Source organism: Schistocerca piceifrons, chromosome 1 (genome assembly GCF_021461385.2).
Source record: "Schistocerca piceifrons isolate TAMUIC-IGC-003096 chromosome 1, iqSchPice1.1, whole genome shotgun sequence".
In the NCBI taxonomy this organism is placed as follows: domain Eukaryota; kingdom Metazoa; phylum Arthropoda; class Insecta; order Orthoptera; family Acrididae; genus Schistocerca; species Schistocerca piceifrons.
In genome coordinates this window covers 161,193,702-161,211,663 of record NC_060138.1, presented here as the reverse complement: position 1 = coordinate 161,211,663, position 17,962 = coordinate 161,193,702, and the positions used below count along the sequence as shown (strand labels likewise).

General features: G+C 38.9%; 1 protein-coding gene across 2 annotated transcripts in view; it reads right to left on the bottom strand.

Moving 5' to 3' along the window:
• Positions 1-17,962, bottom strand: part of LOC124713847 (cohesin subunit SA-1) — a 148,502-nt gene that overhangs the window by 67,410 nt on the left and 63,130 nt on the right. For both annotated transcript variants that reach the window (XM_047242977.1, XM_047242978.1), the window contains exons 12-14: positions 14,858-15,040; positions 11,765-11,977; positions 1,573-1,740 (exon numbers count right to left, since the gene is read on the bottom strand). In XM_047242977.1, coding sequence (XP_047098933.1) covers positions 1,573-1,740; positions 11,765-11,977; positions 14,858-15,040 — 564 coding nt within the window. The remainder of the gene's footprint in view (positions 1-1,572; positions 1,741-11,764; positions 11,978-14,857; positions 15,041-17,962) is intronic.

The window sequence follows — 17,962 nt, the reverse complement described above, 5'->3', positions numbered from 1 at the left end:
ATCCTAGTAAGTGGAAATATACTGCAAGAGAAGCCTCAAGAAATTGCCCAGGTAAGTATTGAAAATTTCGGTGTCTTGAACAGCTGGTTAGATAGGTTTTAAAAAACCTCATAATCTCTCATTTCAGAGAGTAAGAAGAAACAGTGAGGCTATGGTTCTAGAAAATTTTAACCATTTGAATACACAATTAATTCAGCATTATGAGCCCAGAGACATTTTTAATGCATATGAAACTTTTGACTTTTACATTTTACTTCCTGTGAAAATATGTTCTGTTCACAAAGAAAAATGGAATGGAGGTGTAAAAACAAAAAAAGAAAGAGAGAGAACATAGAATGACTGTACTATTGTGTGTAAATACTGACGGAAGTGAGAAGTTGCCCCTCTGAAAATAGCAAAATTTAAATTTTCCAGGTGTTTTTAAAACATAAATAGGCTGCCTTGTATTTAAACTGTTCAACATCAATGCCTGAATGACATCAGAAATCTTTACAAGATTTCTCAGGTGTTTATATGCCAAGATGGGTGTAGCAGGTATAGTGCTTATTATTGAACAAAGCCCTGCGCATCACAAGAAAACACAATTTCTAGGAATGTAAATGTTGTATTCATTCCACCAAACTGCATGTCATCTGCAGCCTCTATATGGGGGCACAACACACTCTGTTAAAACCAAATACAGAATAGCAGTTGTACAGAAGTCAATTACACCCCTCGACAGGAAGGAAGGGGCAAGACTCAACATTCTGCATCCTATAGATATGTTTCTAGCTGGCTGGAGTTGTGCAAAACAACATATTGCATTAAACTGTTTTGCAAGGGCTGGTTGTGGTATAATAGCTGTTGTTGATGACATTGTTCGAGAAGACGAATAGATCATAATCACAGATGTTATTGAACATTTGACATTCCAGGACTGTTTCTTGTGATGACGACATTTTGATTTACACACCCAAAATGAATGTAACTGAGATGTGTGAAATGCTAGTGAAGGAACACTGTGAGGTAGGAAGTAGTGTTGACAATGATGAAAGAGAGGACGAGCCTGTTGTGCAAAGTTTTGTAGCTGCTGTGCAAGGAATATACACCATCAGGGACTACTATTCCTCTTTCAACACAGATGAGTAAATACTAACAAACATGAAGCAACTGGAACGAAAACTTCTGACATTAAAATTTAAATTTGTAATATATTATTGGCAACTTGTGACTAAATAGCTCTTACAACACATAAACATGCCTGAACTAAGATTCTGAGTCATTCCTCCCAAGTACCTAAGCTAAACCCCCATTAAGGTAAACCCCTCTTTCAGGAAAAAAATATTGGGTTCTGCGGAGATTCACTAAAATAGGTACTGTAGTACGTTCCCAAGACATTTTATCTGACTCTACTTGTGTTGTTCTTAAGCCTTAAAAACTTCTACGTACCTAGGTTATAGAAGTCCTTTCACAGACACCACAAAACAACAAACAATAACAGCCATCAACATTTGAGCTGATCCTCTTTAATGAAATCATAATAATTGGGGGGGGTTAAAAAGTTGTAAAAATGGTTATTTAGCATTTTCTCACCTCCTGCGGTAAACTCTTCAAGCTAGAGCCACCCTGTGCTTCAATTATATCTCTGAAGACAGGGTCCCAAACGCCCCAGTGACCCATATTGTGACACTGGTAGAAAATGGCAACTTTTTTCAAACTGTAGACAACACTGAATGTCTCATCTTCATCTGGTACTTCATTCTGAAATGCAAAAAATTACTGTGTAAAACAAGCCCATGCATTACGAAGCCTGTGTGAGGCTGGACATGAAATTAGTGGGAGTAAGCATACAACATAACACAAACACACAAACAATCCCATTAAAAAGGAAAGGTACACATTTCACAATGCCTCTGCTACCAAAACCATTAAATCCCAATACTATCCAGTGCCAATACCAGTGATGAGTGGCATTTTCATTTCACAAAGTTGGTTGGCAGAGAGAGAGAGAGAGAGAGAGAGAGAGAGAGAGAGAGAGAGAGAGAGAGAGATATTTTCTATGATTTAAATAGCATGCACAAATTCTGGATTTAAATCAGATGCTTGCTGAGTATAGATGTAAACGTTTAATGGTGGCGATGGGACAGTCTAAAGTCAAGGAATTAGGTTTAGTAACTCCCTTGGCACTTTCAACAAAAATATCTTATTTTCTGGTAGTAGTTTTCATTCTCCATACTTTTTTTCCTCCATTTCAGTACTCATCACTAATAATAAAAAAATAATGTGTTCACTGCCATGTATCACACGTTCTTCAGCGTGATATGCAATTATCAAATAGTGGTTTCTGTCACCAAGGTTTTTCCAAGAGGCTCCTTGAGAAAGTATTATTTTTAACATATTCTGACTGATCAAAATTACAAACTGTTTTTTTGACATTACATATCTGCCTAAAATGTTATTTTAAACTTAGGCCATTTATTGACTGACACATTTTGATAATACACGAAGAAATAAAATGAATGAAAAGAAATCGTTTACATTACTTTTTATCTTCACTACCTTTTTTTTTACTTAGTCTGTTGACTGTGGTATACCTGTTATTAATCATCACTATCAGGCTAACAGCACAGCTGTGAAATTTATATCTTCATCTTCATTGTCACAAATATTTCATGACTTCTTCCAAATATATGTTAGGCTGTCGTTATGGTGCAAACTGGGAACCCATCTGCTTTATGGCCGAATACATATAAGTTTTCACTTCTATGCTGATGTGAAAATGTTACGTCTCTTGCTTCCCAACACATTCTGTGCCCACCACTCTATCACTGGCTGCATAGAACCAGCAGCTGACACACCCCCATTCACTCCAGTCATATGTCATGACGGAGGTCAACAATACTGCTGCAGGAAACACGTACTCTTAAGTACACCACTAGTCCCTATCCAGGCTTTTACACTCTCCTGCAGAAACGTATATCATTGTTGTGTATTTGTCCAATTTTAAAATCATTTCAAATGGACTAGGGCACTCTACAGTTCAAATATGATAAGTGTTCATATAAAGCCAAAGTACACAGTACAGGTTCCAATGGTTGGCAGTAATGACGTAATTTGCTGCTTTCTCACTATTTCCCTACCCGCACTCATCCCAGTTTTCAGACAAGCTGATATCACTGTTCCCCTTCCAAACATGTACTACTGTGCTTGAGAAACTGTGAAACACAGATTAAAATACCTTCTGGAGTGCAGGTCATATTTAACAATACCAACTAATAAATAAAAGATCACAATTGCACAAGCGGTGTGTGGCAGAGGGCACAATTTGTGCCAAAGTCATATCCCCCCCCCGCTCTGTTCCACTCGTAGATCGCGCGAGGGAAAAACGACTGTCTGCACGCCTCAGTACAAGCTCTAATTTCCTTGCCTTTGAATGGTGATCATTGCACGGTTTGAAAGTTGGTGGTAACAATATATGCTCTACATCCTCGGCAAAGATCAGATTTCGGAATTTAGTGAGCAGCCCCTTCCTTTTAGCGCGTTGTCTATCTGTAAGTGTCCCACTTCAAACTTTCTACGAGATTTGTAATGCTCTCACGATGGCTAAATGTACCAGTCATGAATCTTGCCACTCTTCTTTGGACCCTCTCAATCTCTTTAATCAGACCCAATGTCTTTTGGTACTATCTCCATGACTGGTCTTGCCACTGTAATTTATTCTTGTGATACCATTTACAGACAGTTTAATATAATTTATTTCATTTTTTGATATTTAATTCTGGATTAATTTCCTTTGTTTGAAACTCACCAACTTGTTCTAAAGCCAACTGAATAGTGGTAACAATTTTACCTGGTATTCTAGTAAGTGATCAGCGATAATTTCTCTTTTGCAGCCCACTCGATAAATCGTCACAGTATCTCATAATCAAATAAAATAAAATACTGACTTGCATTCAGAAAAGTAATGTTTTTTTCCAGGACTTGTTCCAAATGGTTCAAATGGCTCTGAGCACTATGGGACTCAACTTCTGACGTCATCAGTCCCCTAGAACTTACAACTACTCAAACCTAACTAACCTACGGACATCACACACATCCATGCCCGAGGCAGGATTTGGACCTGCGACCATAGAGGTCGCGCGGTTCCAGACTGTAGCGCCTAGAACTGCTTGGAGACTTGTTCCCCTTTCACTGTTAACTGGTATTGATTCATGTATGAAAACTTTTATTGCAAACAAACAATGGAAAATCCAGGACAGAATGTAACAATACAATGAAAAGGATAGTTGCTGCTCACAATATAGTGGAGATGATGAGACACAGGAAGGCACAACAAAAAGACTGTCAGAAAGTTAGCTTTCAGCCAACAAAGAAACACAAACACCCATAATACTCCTGGCCTCAACCTTCATTAGTTATTGCCCTACCCATCTAGCAACTTCCCTGTTCCCATTCCAGAACCATACAGCCCTCTATTCCACCAACGCACCCAGTCTTTTTACTTCTCTCCTATTCCGCTACCACCCCCTTTCTCCCCTGCCCTCCGTCTAACCTTCCGACTGCATCTAGCTGCCCTACTCTCCGCCTTTTCTCTGCATGCTCCCAGCAGCACTTTACTGTCCCCCACCCCCACACTGCTAACTCTTTGCCTCCCCGTCCCAGCCTCCTCCTTACCGCCACCCAGTTGCCTTTCCCATAATGCACTGCTGCTCGCAGTCTGGCTCCAGTTGCCATAGACGTGGTCATGTGTGCAAGTTGCATTTGCATGTGTGTGTAGTCTATTTTTGACAAAGATCTTGCTGGCCTAAAGCTAACTTCCTGACAGTCTTTTCATTGTGCCTTTCTGCAACTCAGTATCTCCGCTATATTGTGAGTAGCAACTATCCTCTTCGTTGTATTGTTATAACAAACAAAGCTTGTTCAAATACAACAGAGTTTGTAAGATGACAGCATTAAATTATCTGTCGTCCCGTGTTTCACGAAATTATCAACTTTTAAGCAGAGCAACAGACTGTTGTGCAGATGCAGAGTTTCTCGCATATACCATGCGCTAGCACCAGATGAGTGAAGTGTCACCGATTGTTCGAGTAAGGTCAATACTTTATCAAGTGCTTCGGCATATTAGGAAATCTTGAAACTGTTTGAGTGAGAGTCTTGCTTGCCCTACCCACTCTTCCTAATTCTTCAAAATAAATCGGCATGTGACCTCAATAGCCCAAGCTTCATCTGTAAATTTAGAATGATCCCAATATCAATCTATTAAATAACATAAAAATGTTGACCTCAGTAGCAATAATTTAATGTGCAAATATAAGACAAACCCAAAGGTTTTGAGTGACAAATTTGGGGAAAAAACCTAATCTTATAATAGAGTATATAAGGTAAATGCACCATGTTGACATCAGATGGAGCAGTCTCTAGCCAGTCAAGCAAAAATTATGCACACAATAATGAATGTTCGTGTGAAAAAATGTTTTTAATTAAGTAAAATGTTGAATAACACTATACCATGTTTGAAATTGTAGGTTTCTTTATGGTTCAATATCGTGGCTTCTAAAAGTGAACATTTTATGCCACACCTCAAGTGGAAACTCGAAATTAAAGATAAGTTGAACTGAAGTTTTTTTTGCAGAAAATCATTGCTACTGAGCACAATGCCGGATGAGCAACTTTTTATGACCAAACTTTAACAGAAACATATGGTATCAATGTAATGAATGCAAAGCTGTTGTGTGATAAAGTATACTGCCATTGCAATCATCACTGCAACAACTAAAAGTTTGTGAGTTGTTTGACAGTGAGCGGTACCAGTGTGTATGTGCACATTCAAGGACTAAGTGGTCTATGAATCATCGTCATCATCATCATCATCATCATCATCATCATCACCACCACCATCACCACCATCATTTAAGACTGATTATGCCTTTCAGCGTTCAGTCTGGACCATAGTCCCCCTTATAAAATTGCTCCATGATCCCCTATTCAGTGCTAACATTGATGCCTCTTCTGATGTTAAGCCTATTACTTCAAAACCATTCTTAACCGAATCCAGGTATCTTCTCCTTGGTCTACCCCGACTCCTCCTACCCTCTATTGCTGAACCCATGAGTCTCTTGGGTAACCTTGCTTCTCCCATGCGTGTAACATGGCCCCACCATCTAAGCCTGTTCACCCTGACTGCTACATCTATAGAGTTCATTCCCAGTTTTTCTTTGATTTCCTCATTGTGGACACCCTCCTGCCATTGTTCCCATATACTAGTACCTGCAATCATCCTAGCTACTTTCATATCCGTAACCTCAACCTTGCTGATAAGGTAACCTGAATCCACCCAGCTTTCGCTCCCATACAACAAAGTTGGCCAAAAGACTGAACGGTGTACAGATAACTTAATCTTGGTACTGATTTCCTTCTTGCAGAAGAGAGTAGATCGTAGCTGAGCGCTCACTGCATTAGCTTTGCTACACCTTGCTTCCAGTTCTTTCACTATGTTGCCATCCTGTGAGAATATGCATCCTAAGTACTTGAAACTGTCCACCTGTTCTAACATTGTTCCTCCTATTTGGCACTCAATCCATTTATATCTCGTTCCCACTGCCATTACTTTCGTTTTCGAGATGTTAATCTTCATACCACAGTCCTTACATTTCTGATCTACCTCTGAAATATTACTTTGCAAACTTTCAATCGAATCTGCCATCACAACTAAGTCATCTGCATATGCGAGACTGCTTATTTTGTGTTCACATATCTTAATCTCAGCCAGCCAGTTTATTGTTTTCAACATATGGTCCATAAATAATATGAACAACAGTGGAGACAGGTTGCAGCCTTGTCTTACCCCTGAAACTACTCTGAACCATGAACTCAATTTACCGTCAACTCTAACTGCTGCCTGACTATCCATGTAAAGACCTTTAATTGCTTGCAAAAGGTTGCCTCCTATTCCATAATCTCATAGAACAGACAATAACTACCTTCTAGGAACCCGGTCATATGCCTTTTCTAGATCTATAAAGCATAGATACAATTCCCTGTTCCACTCAACAATTCTCCATTATTTGCCGTAAGCTAAAGATCTGGTCCTGACAACCTCTAAGAGGCCTAAACCCACACTGATTTTCATCCAATTTGTCCTCAACTAATACTCGTACTTTCAACAATACCTGAGAAGATTTTACCCACAACGCTGATTAAAGAGATACCTCTGTAGTTGTTACAATCTTTTCTGTTTCCATGTTTAAAGATTGGTGTGATTACTGCTTTCGTCCAGTCTGATGGAACCTGTACCGACTCCCACGCCATTTCAATTATCCTGTGTAGCCATTTAAGAACTGACATTCCACTGTATGTGATGAGTTGCGACTTAATTTCATCCACCCCAGCCGTTTTATTGCACTGCAATATATTGACCGTTTTCTCCACTTCCTCAAATGTGATCCTATTTCCATCATCATTCCTATCCCATTGTACATCGAAATCTGAAACATTACTCATCGTATTTTGACCTACATTGAGCAACTCTTCAAAATATTCCCTCCATCTGCCCAAGGCATCAACAGGATTCACCAGCAGCTTTACTGATCCGTCCATAATACTTGTTATTTCCTTCTTACCTCCCTTTCGAAGACTGCTAATTACACTCCAGAATGGTTTTCCAGCAGCTTGACCCAAAGTCTCCAACCTGTTTCCAAAGTCTTCCCAAGATTTCTTCTTGGATGCTGCAATTATCTGTTTGGCTTTGTTTCTTTCTTCAACATACCTTTCTCTGTCTACCTGAGTTCTAGTATGTAGCCATTTTTGATACGCCATCTTTTTCCTTTTACAGGCTGCCTTGACTGTGTCATTCCACCAAACTGTTTGTTTCATCCTACCTTTACATATTACTGTTCCAAGACATTCTTTAGCCACTTCTAGTACTGTGTCCCTGTACCTTGTCCATTCCTTTTCCAATGACTGTAATTGCCTACATTCAACTAACTGGTACCTTTCTGAGATCACTGTTAAGTACTTGTGCCTGATTTCCTTATCCTGAAGTTTCTCCACTCTTATCCTACTACATATGGACCTGACCTGTTCTATGAATGTGTCCTTGAATTTAATAAAGTATAATCTCCAGGTGTTTACACTAAATTTTAGACACTCTCAATAAATCAGCACTTCCACTAATCTGGCTCCAATGTGTGCGAGGAATGGCCGGATAAGCAAGAGTCCAATGTAGATCTGTTCAGGATAGAGGTACCCATTAAAAAAAAGGGCGGGGGAGGCCAGAAGGATGTAAAAGACTGTAGTGACATTCCTTGCAACAGTGCAAAGATATGAGAATATTATGGTCAGATGAATCTGGAAAACAATGCAAAAGCAGCTGAGAAAAGAATACTGCGGCTTCAGACCAACAAGGTCCACAGTAGAGCTCATATTTGCAGCGAGACAGTTGCAGGAATACCTATATGAGTATGAGAGAGAAATATTGGTAGTCTTCCTGCGTTTAGAGAAAGCATACAACATTGTATTCAAAAGTAAAGCTTGGGAGGCACTAATGATGCTGTGTCACTTGAATAAGACAGAGCCAGGGCAAAAGTGCCATAGAAGCAAAGATGCTAGCTGGTGTCAGTGTCATAGACTCGCCACTTGTGCGAGTTCCACCAGTGCCATGGGCGGCACTAAGAATGAAGATTTAGACTTCGCCTTGGCCAACTGCCAGCCAAGAACAATTCGCCAATGACTGGACGACAACCTACAGAAGCCTACTCAGAAGACAGAAGAGCAGCTCTCGCCCACTTGGTTACATATCATCATCCGGGGCTGACCTCGACAGAAAACATCTGTTAGTGAACTCTTGGAAGTGAACAGACAGTTGTTGCAAATTGCATTTGTTATGAACTGTGAAGTTTACCTATGATATTTGCACTTAGCCATGAGGGCCTTTTTTTGGTGTTATATTAAAAGCAGTGTTGCAGACTTCACTATTCAACAAGCCACAAAGATAAGTAAACTTTTCAACTCATTTGTGTGACTTTGTTACTAATTTGTTGGAGTATTGTAGAGCATTTGTTCTCCTATTCTGTTACCTGGCCCTGGGGCATGGCTACGTAATAGTGACAGGGAGAAATTATCTTAGTTGTGTACTGCACCAGAAGCTGTTTCACAAACTCTCAAACTTGGCCTATCATAACAGTGGTAACTCGACCTCCACAGTAGTAGTGACAAGGACTTTACAAAACTGGCAATGACAGTTTACAAAATATGAGGATAGGGGGTAGAGAAGCAGACTACTGAGGCAAAAGGACTGTGTAATGGATGTATAAGTTGTGTAAGAGAGTGAGCAGAGAGAACAAAGCTGACACAATGAAATGGTCTGAAACAATGAAGTGCTATCTCTTACTTTTCACAGTGGTAATGGATGATATAATGACAAGCTGCAAGAGAGGCAGGAGACAGATGACAGAAATGATGTTTGCTGATGGTTTGATGGTGCAGGGGAAACAATTAGATGACTGTAAAGACAGTTTGCAGAGGTATTTCCTAAAATTTAATGCAAAGAAGCTTGTGCTGTCGGTCACAAGGAGAAAGGCTAAACCTATAGCACACGACACTAGATGGGGAGCCACTGAGAACAGTCTGTAGTTTCGAGTACCTGGGAAGTATAATACAGAAAACTGGAAGAAATGGCAAAGGGGCAAGGAAATGTGTGAGGCAAGCTGACAACTTTATACGAAGAGTGAGAGAAATGACATCATAGAACAAAGAAGTGCCTCAGAAAAGTAAAACAGTGATATACCTAATGATTATACACAGATTCTGTTGTGCCCTGTGGAAATCTGAGCCACGAAGGAAAGGGAAAAAAAGTAAGTGTAAATAAATGAAGGTGAACAAGTGCCACAAAAATGGAAAAGGTGAGAAACGGTAGTATTAGGGAGATAATGCATGAGAAAAATAAGATGGTAAAATGGTACGGGGATGTGAAGAGAAGATTTGGGCAGTGAAGTAATACAGAAGAGGTGGGAAGACTGGAGGAAAGGGAACGCACTGTGTTCCAACCAGATCATCCCAGTGGCAGGGGACTGTACATGATGTGCTCAGAATCAGCTTAACATATCTCCTCAAATTGACATAGACAAAAGATTAACAATTATTGCACCTGTCAATGCTTTCTTCTTTTTCTCCATTTAATATAAATAGCCTAAACAAATTTGCTGTCATCCCCCCTCCTCCATTTAATTCCACCTTATGCTTTTGATTTACACATATACCAAATTCTGCGTTAATTTCCTACATTCACAATGTTAATTCGTACCTGATTTTACATGAACATATTTGTAATTTTCCTGTGATTTAAGCTTTATGGAACACTGTTCCTGTAGAAAAAAACTGACGTAAATGATATAAAATGACACAGGCATGCCATTGACCTTTAAACATGTTTGCAAATGTTATGCGGTTAAGTTTCTAGAAATGGTGAGACACTACCCAAAAGGTTTGAATTGGTAATGGGAGAAGGATTCGTGTTCTATATCCATCTGCTGCCAACCTCTATTTGGCATAACTTGGGAGAAACTAGATTTTTTCGAATAATAATCAATCACAGTAGTTTTGAGTCTACCGTGACTGTGCAACTTCGTAATTGTTGTTCTCGTCATGGTGGCTCTCAAGCACATTTCATGTGCCTCATCATTTGGCAATTTGTAGCACTAGTTGACACCAGTGTTGTTCAAATGTTTAATAATGAAACACTGCACCACTTAAATACTTTTTCATGCTTAGCAAAATGCATTTTGAGAATTTATTCTCATTGTCAAGTGCAAATATTTAAATAGGTATTTTTTTGGGTTTCACACACAAATCATGTGAGTGATGGCTTACACTCACAGGTGTGCGTGCGCGGCGCGGTCACACGCACCCACCCCAAAATGAAGACATAGTAGAAAATTTGAATAACCTTTACTGGATAATAAATAATGAGTATTTTGACCCCTATTATGTACATAAATCATAAATAAACTATAAAAATGAAAGGCGGGCTCCTATATGTAGCTTTTTCCACTTAAAAAGTTTTACATTTTTCTGCGTTTTACTCCATTTTTTTTAAGACCCTTGAAAAGTACAAAAGTAGTGTTTTACTGTATAATTTGTCAAAGTGATGAAAAAGTCTTAATAAAAATTTTCCACATTAGCTGTCTTTTATGAAAACAGTTACTGAACCAGCAATTTGAGGCAAAGTTATTGAGAGAGACACGCTACACAGTCTCAGTGTCTGCTTGTGTGCTATAGCATTCTTTAAGCATGCTCAATAACGACAATGATCTACCATTGCAACTACAACCAATGAATTTTGTTGGCGTCCATCAGTAGAAACCAATATGTTCTAAAATATCAAATTAATTTCTATTTAGGACAATGATTCTTGCCGCAAATAAGGCATCAGAAATTTCCAAAGAAATACAATTGATTAGTTACGTGACACGTAAGTTTAAAAATGCCATTCTAGAGGATAGGTGACTCGGCAATATTTTACATTCCATCAAACAAAGAAAATACTTATGCAGTTCTCAACAGGTATGACTATTTTACACAAGTTCAACTACTACATCTACACTGGTATAACACTCCAAAAATATATGAATTATAATGCACTAAGACAATCATCTACAACATATACACATCTGTTTCACTGAAAGTCAAAGCAGAACTTTATGTACGAAAATTGTACACTATAAAAAGAACCGGTAAGGTTTCCTGCACACAATTATCATAATTTTCGTGGTACTGCAAAGACACTTACCCCAAGCATGAGGCTATGCCATTCATCTATGGCTTCCTTGTATTTGTGAACAATAGAGTCAATAAGTGTGCTACGCGCAACATCACATCGAGTAAAAATTGCATTTCCCTCGGTGCACAGTATTTCTAGTGTCTTTGAACATGTTTCCAACACATCTGTATCATGATGCTTTTCAACAATTGACTTTATCTTCTTCAGCAGATAGTCGAGGTACTAAAACAATATATATCACAGAAAATAATAAATGACATCCACTAAGAAATAAGAAAGGGAGATTAGGGTTTAACATCCTATCAATACTATAGTAGTTGGAGAATTAGCAATTGCTCATTTGGACAATTAAGGGATAGGAAATTGGACATAATTTGCTCGAAAAAACCATCCCAGCATTCATTTGAAGTGATTCCAGGCATCATGAAAATTGACATTCATTACTCCAGTTTAGTATGAAAAGGGTGTGCACAATGTTGCGATAAAATTTTTTGATCGCTCATCCAGTGATATGTCCTTCAGACAACAAAGTTAAATTTGAAAACAACCTAAAGAAAGTTTCTCTTTGACGATTCCTATTATTTCGCTGAATAATTTCTATTGTGGTAATGTGTAATAGGTGGTGAGTAGGAATTATTAATATATATATTTTATATGTATATAAGAAACTAATTCAGTATGAACCACATTTACAAATTAGTCTGTGGTGTGAATGTAAAATTACTCAGTCCACATCATAACAATTTATCATGCAAAATGATCCATGGAACATGAAACAAGCAAACAAACCAACCAACCAACCAACCATAATTGGCTTGCCAAATTAGAATTTGAACCCTGCACATCCCAATTATAAAACAAAAAATCTACTCACCAAGCAGTGGCAGAAACACACACACACACACACACACACACAACACACACACACACACACACACAGGTTTAATTTTTACAAGCTTTTGGAGCCAGTGTCTCCCTCTTCTGGCTGAAAAGTTGAAGTGGAAGGAAGAGAGGTGAACGAAAAGGACTGGAGAGGACGGTAAGTCTCCCCTGACCAAGGGTTCTGGGTGACTTCTGAACTGTACCCCTTTTCCTAAACCTATCCAGCCCTTTTCCTTCATCCTTCTCCCTTCCCACCCAACTCTTCTGCCAGAAGAATGAGGCATTGGCACCAAAAGCTTGTAAAAGTTAAACCTGTGTGTGTGTGTGTGTGTGTGTGTGTGTGTGTGTGTGTGTGTGTGTCAGAGAGAGAGGGGAGGGGGGGGAGGGAGGGGAAGGGGAGAGGGAGGGAGGGGAAGGGGAGAGGGAGGGAGGGAGGGAGGGAGGGGGGAGGGAGGAGAGGGTGAGGGTGAGGGAGGGAGGGAGGGGGAGGGGGGAGGGAGGGAGGGAGGGGGGAGGGAGGGGGGAGGGAGGGGGGAAGGGAGGAGGAGGGAGGGGGAGGGAGGGGAAGGGGAGGAGGAGGGAGGGAGGGAGGGAGGGAGAGGGAAAGGGGGGGGAGAGAGAGAGAGAGAGAGAGAGAGAGAGAGAGAGAGACTGCTGTTATGTCGCTTGTGTGAATCAATGTCTTGTCCCCAATAAAGCACAAAACCCGCTCTTTCTTTTCCAATATTGATTTTCATAATTAAGTTGACATTCAATAAATATGACTCCCATTTCATATGAAGCTTTCTCATAGTTAACTGTTCTTATAACATATTCTTTATTCTAATTCTTTTGACACACACTTACAGAATGAACCAACGTCCAATTTAACTCCTGGTCATCCAATGTAATATTATGCATTGGCTGTATCCTTTCATTTGTAGTTGCAATTTTGGGATCTTTTTCAATGGGTGCAAGGGACATATGAATTCAATTACTCTTTCTCAATTGTTGAAAATGAAGTAGATTATTTATAAAAATGATACCTTGCGTTGCATACAGACACAACGAAAAGACCGTTTCACGTAGAACTTTCAGCCAAAGCTTTCTTCAGAAAAGAACTAGGTAATGATACAATAACATAAACAGGTGTTATCATACATGAAATATGATTAATGCAGACACAATTTGCATTGTGGAAACCATAAATTTCAACTGAAATACATACATGGAAATTTAAGTTAATTTCTGAAACTTTCCAATTGGATTAGGGATGTTGTACAATAAGGTCAGGTAGTCAGGATTAAAGTACATAACCATATTAGGAGAGTTTGTGGTCATTTGTGTGCGAGTTGCATTTGTATGAGCGCGCGTGTGTGTGTGTGTGTGTGTGTGTGTGTGTGTGTGTGTGTGTGGTCTATTTCCAGTGAAGGTCTTGTTGGCCAAAAGCTTACTTTCTGACAGTCTATTTGCTGAGCCTCTTTGCGACTCAGCATCTCCTCTGTGTGGCGAGTAGCAATTAACCTTTTTGTAATACTGCCGTCTCTCCTGAACTATGTGCCATATCATGAACTGAGTTGTACAATGACTTAAGTTTGGAAGTGCGTTTTTAATGTGGATACTGTCCCCACAAAATGTGGTGTGAATAGAGTTAATAATAAAGAGGTAACACATTAAAACATCATGCCTGATGCCAAAGTTTTACTGTATGAACAGCAAAAATGTTATAATTAATATTTTTTTCCATTCAATTATTTTGTGGGAGACGTCAGCAAGAAAAAATTTCGAGAAGGTTTGAAACTATGTGCAAAATTTCTTGCAAGTCACAATGTGCTCTCACTCTTAAATACTGAATGAACAGGTAATTTTAAATGCCTAGAGTTCATGGTGCCTCCAACCACATACACATTTTCTAACATTAATACTCAATTTATTATGTTAAGACCTTAATGTAAGATTATACCTCTCAAAGCTTAGATTACAACATTTAAAATTTTATAATTTGGTCAATAATTACAAGAAATATTGAAAGTCAAATTTTTCTTGCCCCTGGAAGCCATTCGGTAGCCATCCAGCAATTTGGACTGTGCACCATCTTAGGCCTTTAGTAATATAAATGGGTGCTCAGATATCACCCTACGAATGTTTGTCAGTAACTGATCATTTCTCATTCAAAGCATTATAATAGTTTATACCTTAACATGAAGATTACGACATGGGTTAGCCCCATAATTAGCTTACCGTCTCTTGGCGTGAAGTAGTGTAAATGTCAAGCTCAAAATACTGAGGGATTGCTAGTAGATTTGCCAATTTCTCTGGATCAGCTCTGTATTTATCAAGCAGTTGTGGCAGTGTTTGGATAAAATGCTCTGTCAACCTTATTTTGTCATCCTGCACCTGTTTCAGTTCCTTTGCTGAGAGTATCTGAAATACAAAGTAAGATTTATTATACTAATGTTCAAACACTTTACATTCTGTTAAGTAGAAGAATTTGTGACACTATACATTTTCCTGAATACCTGGCAAGCAAAACGATACACTGTGTTTAAATGTAATTACTGAATTTTGGAAGAGGAGCTACTTGACAAAATCTTAAAGCATTATATGAAAACACATTGTATGAAAACACATAAAATGTCAGTGGCAACTTGTTTAAGATAGCTACTCAAACTGGTGGCACTAATGTGCATTTCGTGCAACTGTTTCAGCATCATGATCGGCCTCGCCTTAATGCGGCTGTTAGGCGCATTAATGTGGGGCTAGGGAGGGCACTGATGGCGGAGGGCTTGGATCACATCTCAGTGGTGCCAGTTGGGTCTATCAGTAGATGGTGTTTCACTAGGCATGGACTGCACCTCAACAGGTATGGGAAGGGGAGGCTGGCTAAGCTTATAGGTGACAATGAAGTGAGTGGTGGTGGTGGTGGTGGTGGTGGTGGTGGTGGTGGTGGTAGTGGTATCACTAATGGAAAAATTCCTGTAGTAGTTGGTGTTAGAGCTGCACCTTTTTTAGACTGAAGTCAGCTGATAGGTATACCTGCTTAAAGGAAGTGCCTCTAACTAAGACTCACCTCCAGAGGATGCAATGTTTCCAAGTAGAGAAGGAATTAGCATATTTAATCAAAATATAAGAGGTATTAGAGATAAAGTTAGTGAACTGCTAATAGATGTTAACTCTAAAATTATTGGTATATCAGAGCACCACTTAAATAATTTGATAATTCAGAGGCTTCCTTTACCTGGCTACAGATTAGCTGGCTGTTTCTCAAGGAGTTCCTTGCGGGGTGGACGAGTGGCTCTGTACGTAAAAAACAGTATTTCATTTGAGTCCATAGACGTATCACGACACTGCACTGAGCAGATACTTGAATGTTGTGCAGCGGTAGTTGAATTTAGTGAAACTAAACTTCTAAGTGTTGTTGTTTATAGGTCCCCTAACTCCGACCTCAGAGCATTTTTGCTTAAGCTAGAGAGGGTTCTTGATTCACTTTGTAGGAAGTACCAGAAAGTAGTTATATGTGGTGACTACAATATTAATTTTGTACATGATTGTGCAAGAAAAAGGATGTTGGTAGATCTCCTAAATTCATATGATCTGATGCAAACTGTTTTTTTCCAACTAGGGTGCAGGGAAACAGTAGCACAGTCATAGACAATATTTTTATTCATTCTTCATTACTAGATGGGCATTCTGTTAGTAAAAGGGTCAATGGCCTTTCAGACCATGATGCACAAATTTTAACATTAAAAGTTTTTTGTACTCAAACCAACGTCGTATTTAATTACAAACTATGTAGGAAAGTTAATCCAACAGCAATAGAGAGTTTTTCAAAACTTGTCAAGGAACAAGAGTGGCAAGATGTTTATAGTGCCGATAATATAGATCATAAATACAATGCTTTCCATAACACATTTCTCATGCTCTTTGAGAGTTGCTTTCCATTAGAACATTCTAAACAGGATACTAGCAGTAATGGACAGCCCGGTTGGCTGACTAGTGGGATAAGGATATCATGTAGAACAAAGCGGGAATTATATCAAAATGTTAGAAGTAGTCACAAATTCTAGCTACGGTAGCCCATTACAAACAGTATTGTAAGGTGCTTAAAAATGTGATTAGGAAGGCAAAAAGAACGTGGTATGCAAATAGAATAGCCAATTCACAGGATAAAATTAAAGCCATATGGTCTGTTGTGAAGGAAGTGTCTGGTCAGCAGCACAAGGTTGATGATATATAGTCAGTTCGCAGTAATAATATTTCTGTTACTGATAAATCAGATATATGTACAGTATTTAACAACAATTTTCTGAGCATTGCTGGTGAATTAAATAAAAATTTAGTTCCTATAGGAAATCATATAAATTTCTTAGCAAAAGCCTTTCAGAGATTGACGTCTGAAATACTCCTCTGTGATACAGACAAGAGGGAGATTGAGTCAATAATTAAATCACTGAAGACTAAGGACTCTCATGGTTATGATGGAGTGTCTAGTAGAATATTAAAGTACTGTGCTGCACATGTTAGCCCTGTATTTTGCCAATTTGTAATTTTTCCTTTAGGAATGCTCAGTTTCCTGAGCCATTAAAGTACTCAGTAGTAAAGCCGCTTTATAAAAAAGGAGAAAGGGATAATGTAGATAATTTTAGACCTATTTCTATGGCATCAGTGTTTGCAAAAGTTATCGAAAAGGCTGTGTTTGTAAGGTTAATTCATCATTTTATATCACACGATTTGCTATCAAATGTACAGTTCGGCTTTAGAAGTCGTTTGACAACTGAAAATGCTATATTCTCTTTTCTCTGTGAGGTACTGGATGGGCTAAACAAAAAGTTTCGAACGCTTGGCATATTTTTTGATTTAACAAAGGCATTTGACTGTGTTGATCTCTCAATATTGCTCCAGAAGTTGGACCATTACGGAATAAGGGGAGTAGCTCACAATTGGTTCACCTCTTACTTTAGCAACAGGCAGCAAAAGGTCATTATACACAATGTCAATAACGGCTGTGATGTGGGATCTGAGTGGGGTACTGTCAAGTGGGGGGTTCCCCAGGGATCAGTGTTGGGGCCGCTCCTGTTCCTTATTTATATAAATGATATGCCCTCTAGTATTATGGGTAACTCTAAAATATTTCTGTTTGCTGATGACACTAGCTTGGTAGTAAAGGATGTTGTGTGCAACATTGACTTGGTTTCAAGTAGTGCAGTACATGACCTCAGTTCATGGCTTGTAGAAAATAAACTAACGTTAAATCACAGTAAGACTCAGTTTTTACAGTTTCTAACACACAATTCAAAAAACCTGATGTTTTAATCTCACAGAATGGGCATATGATTAGTGAAACTG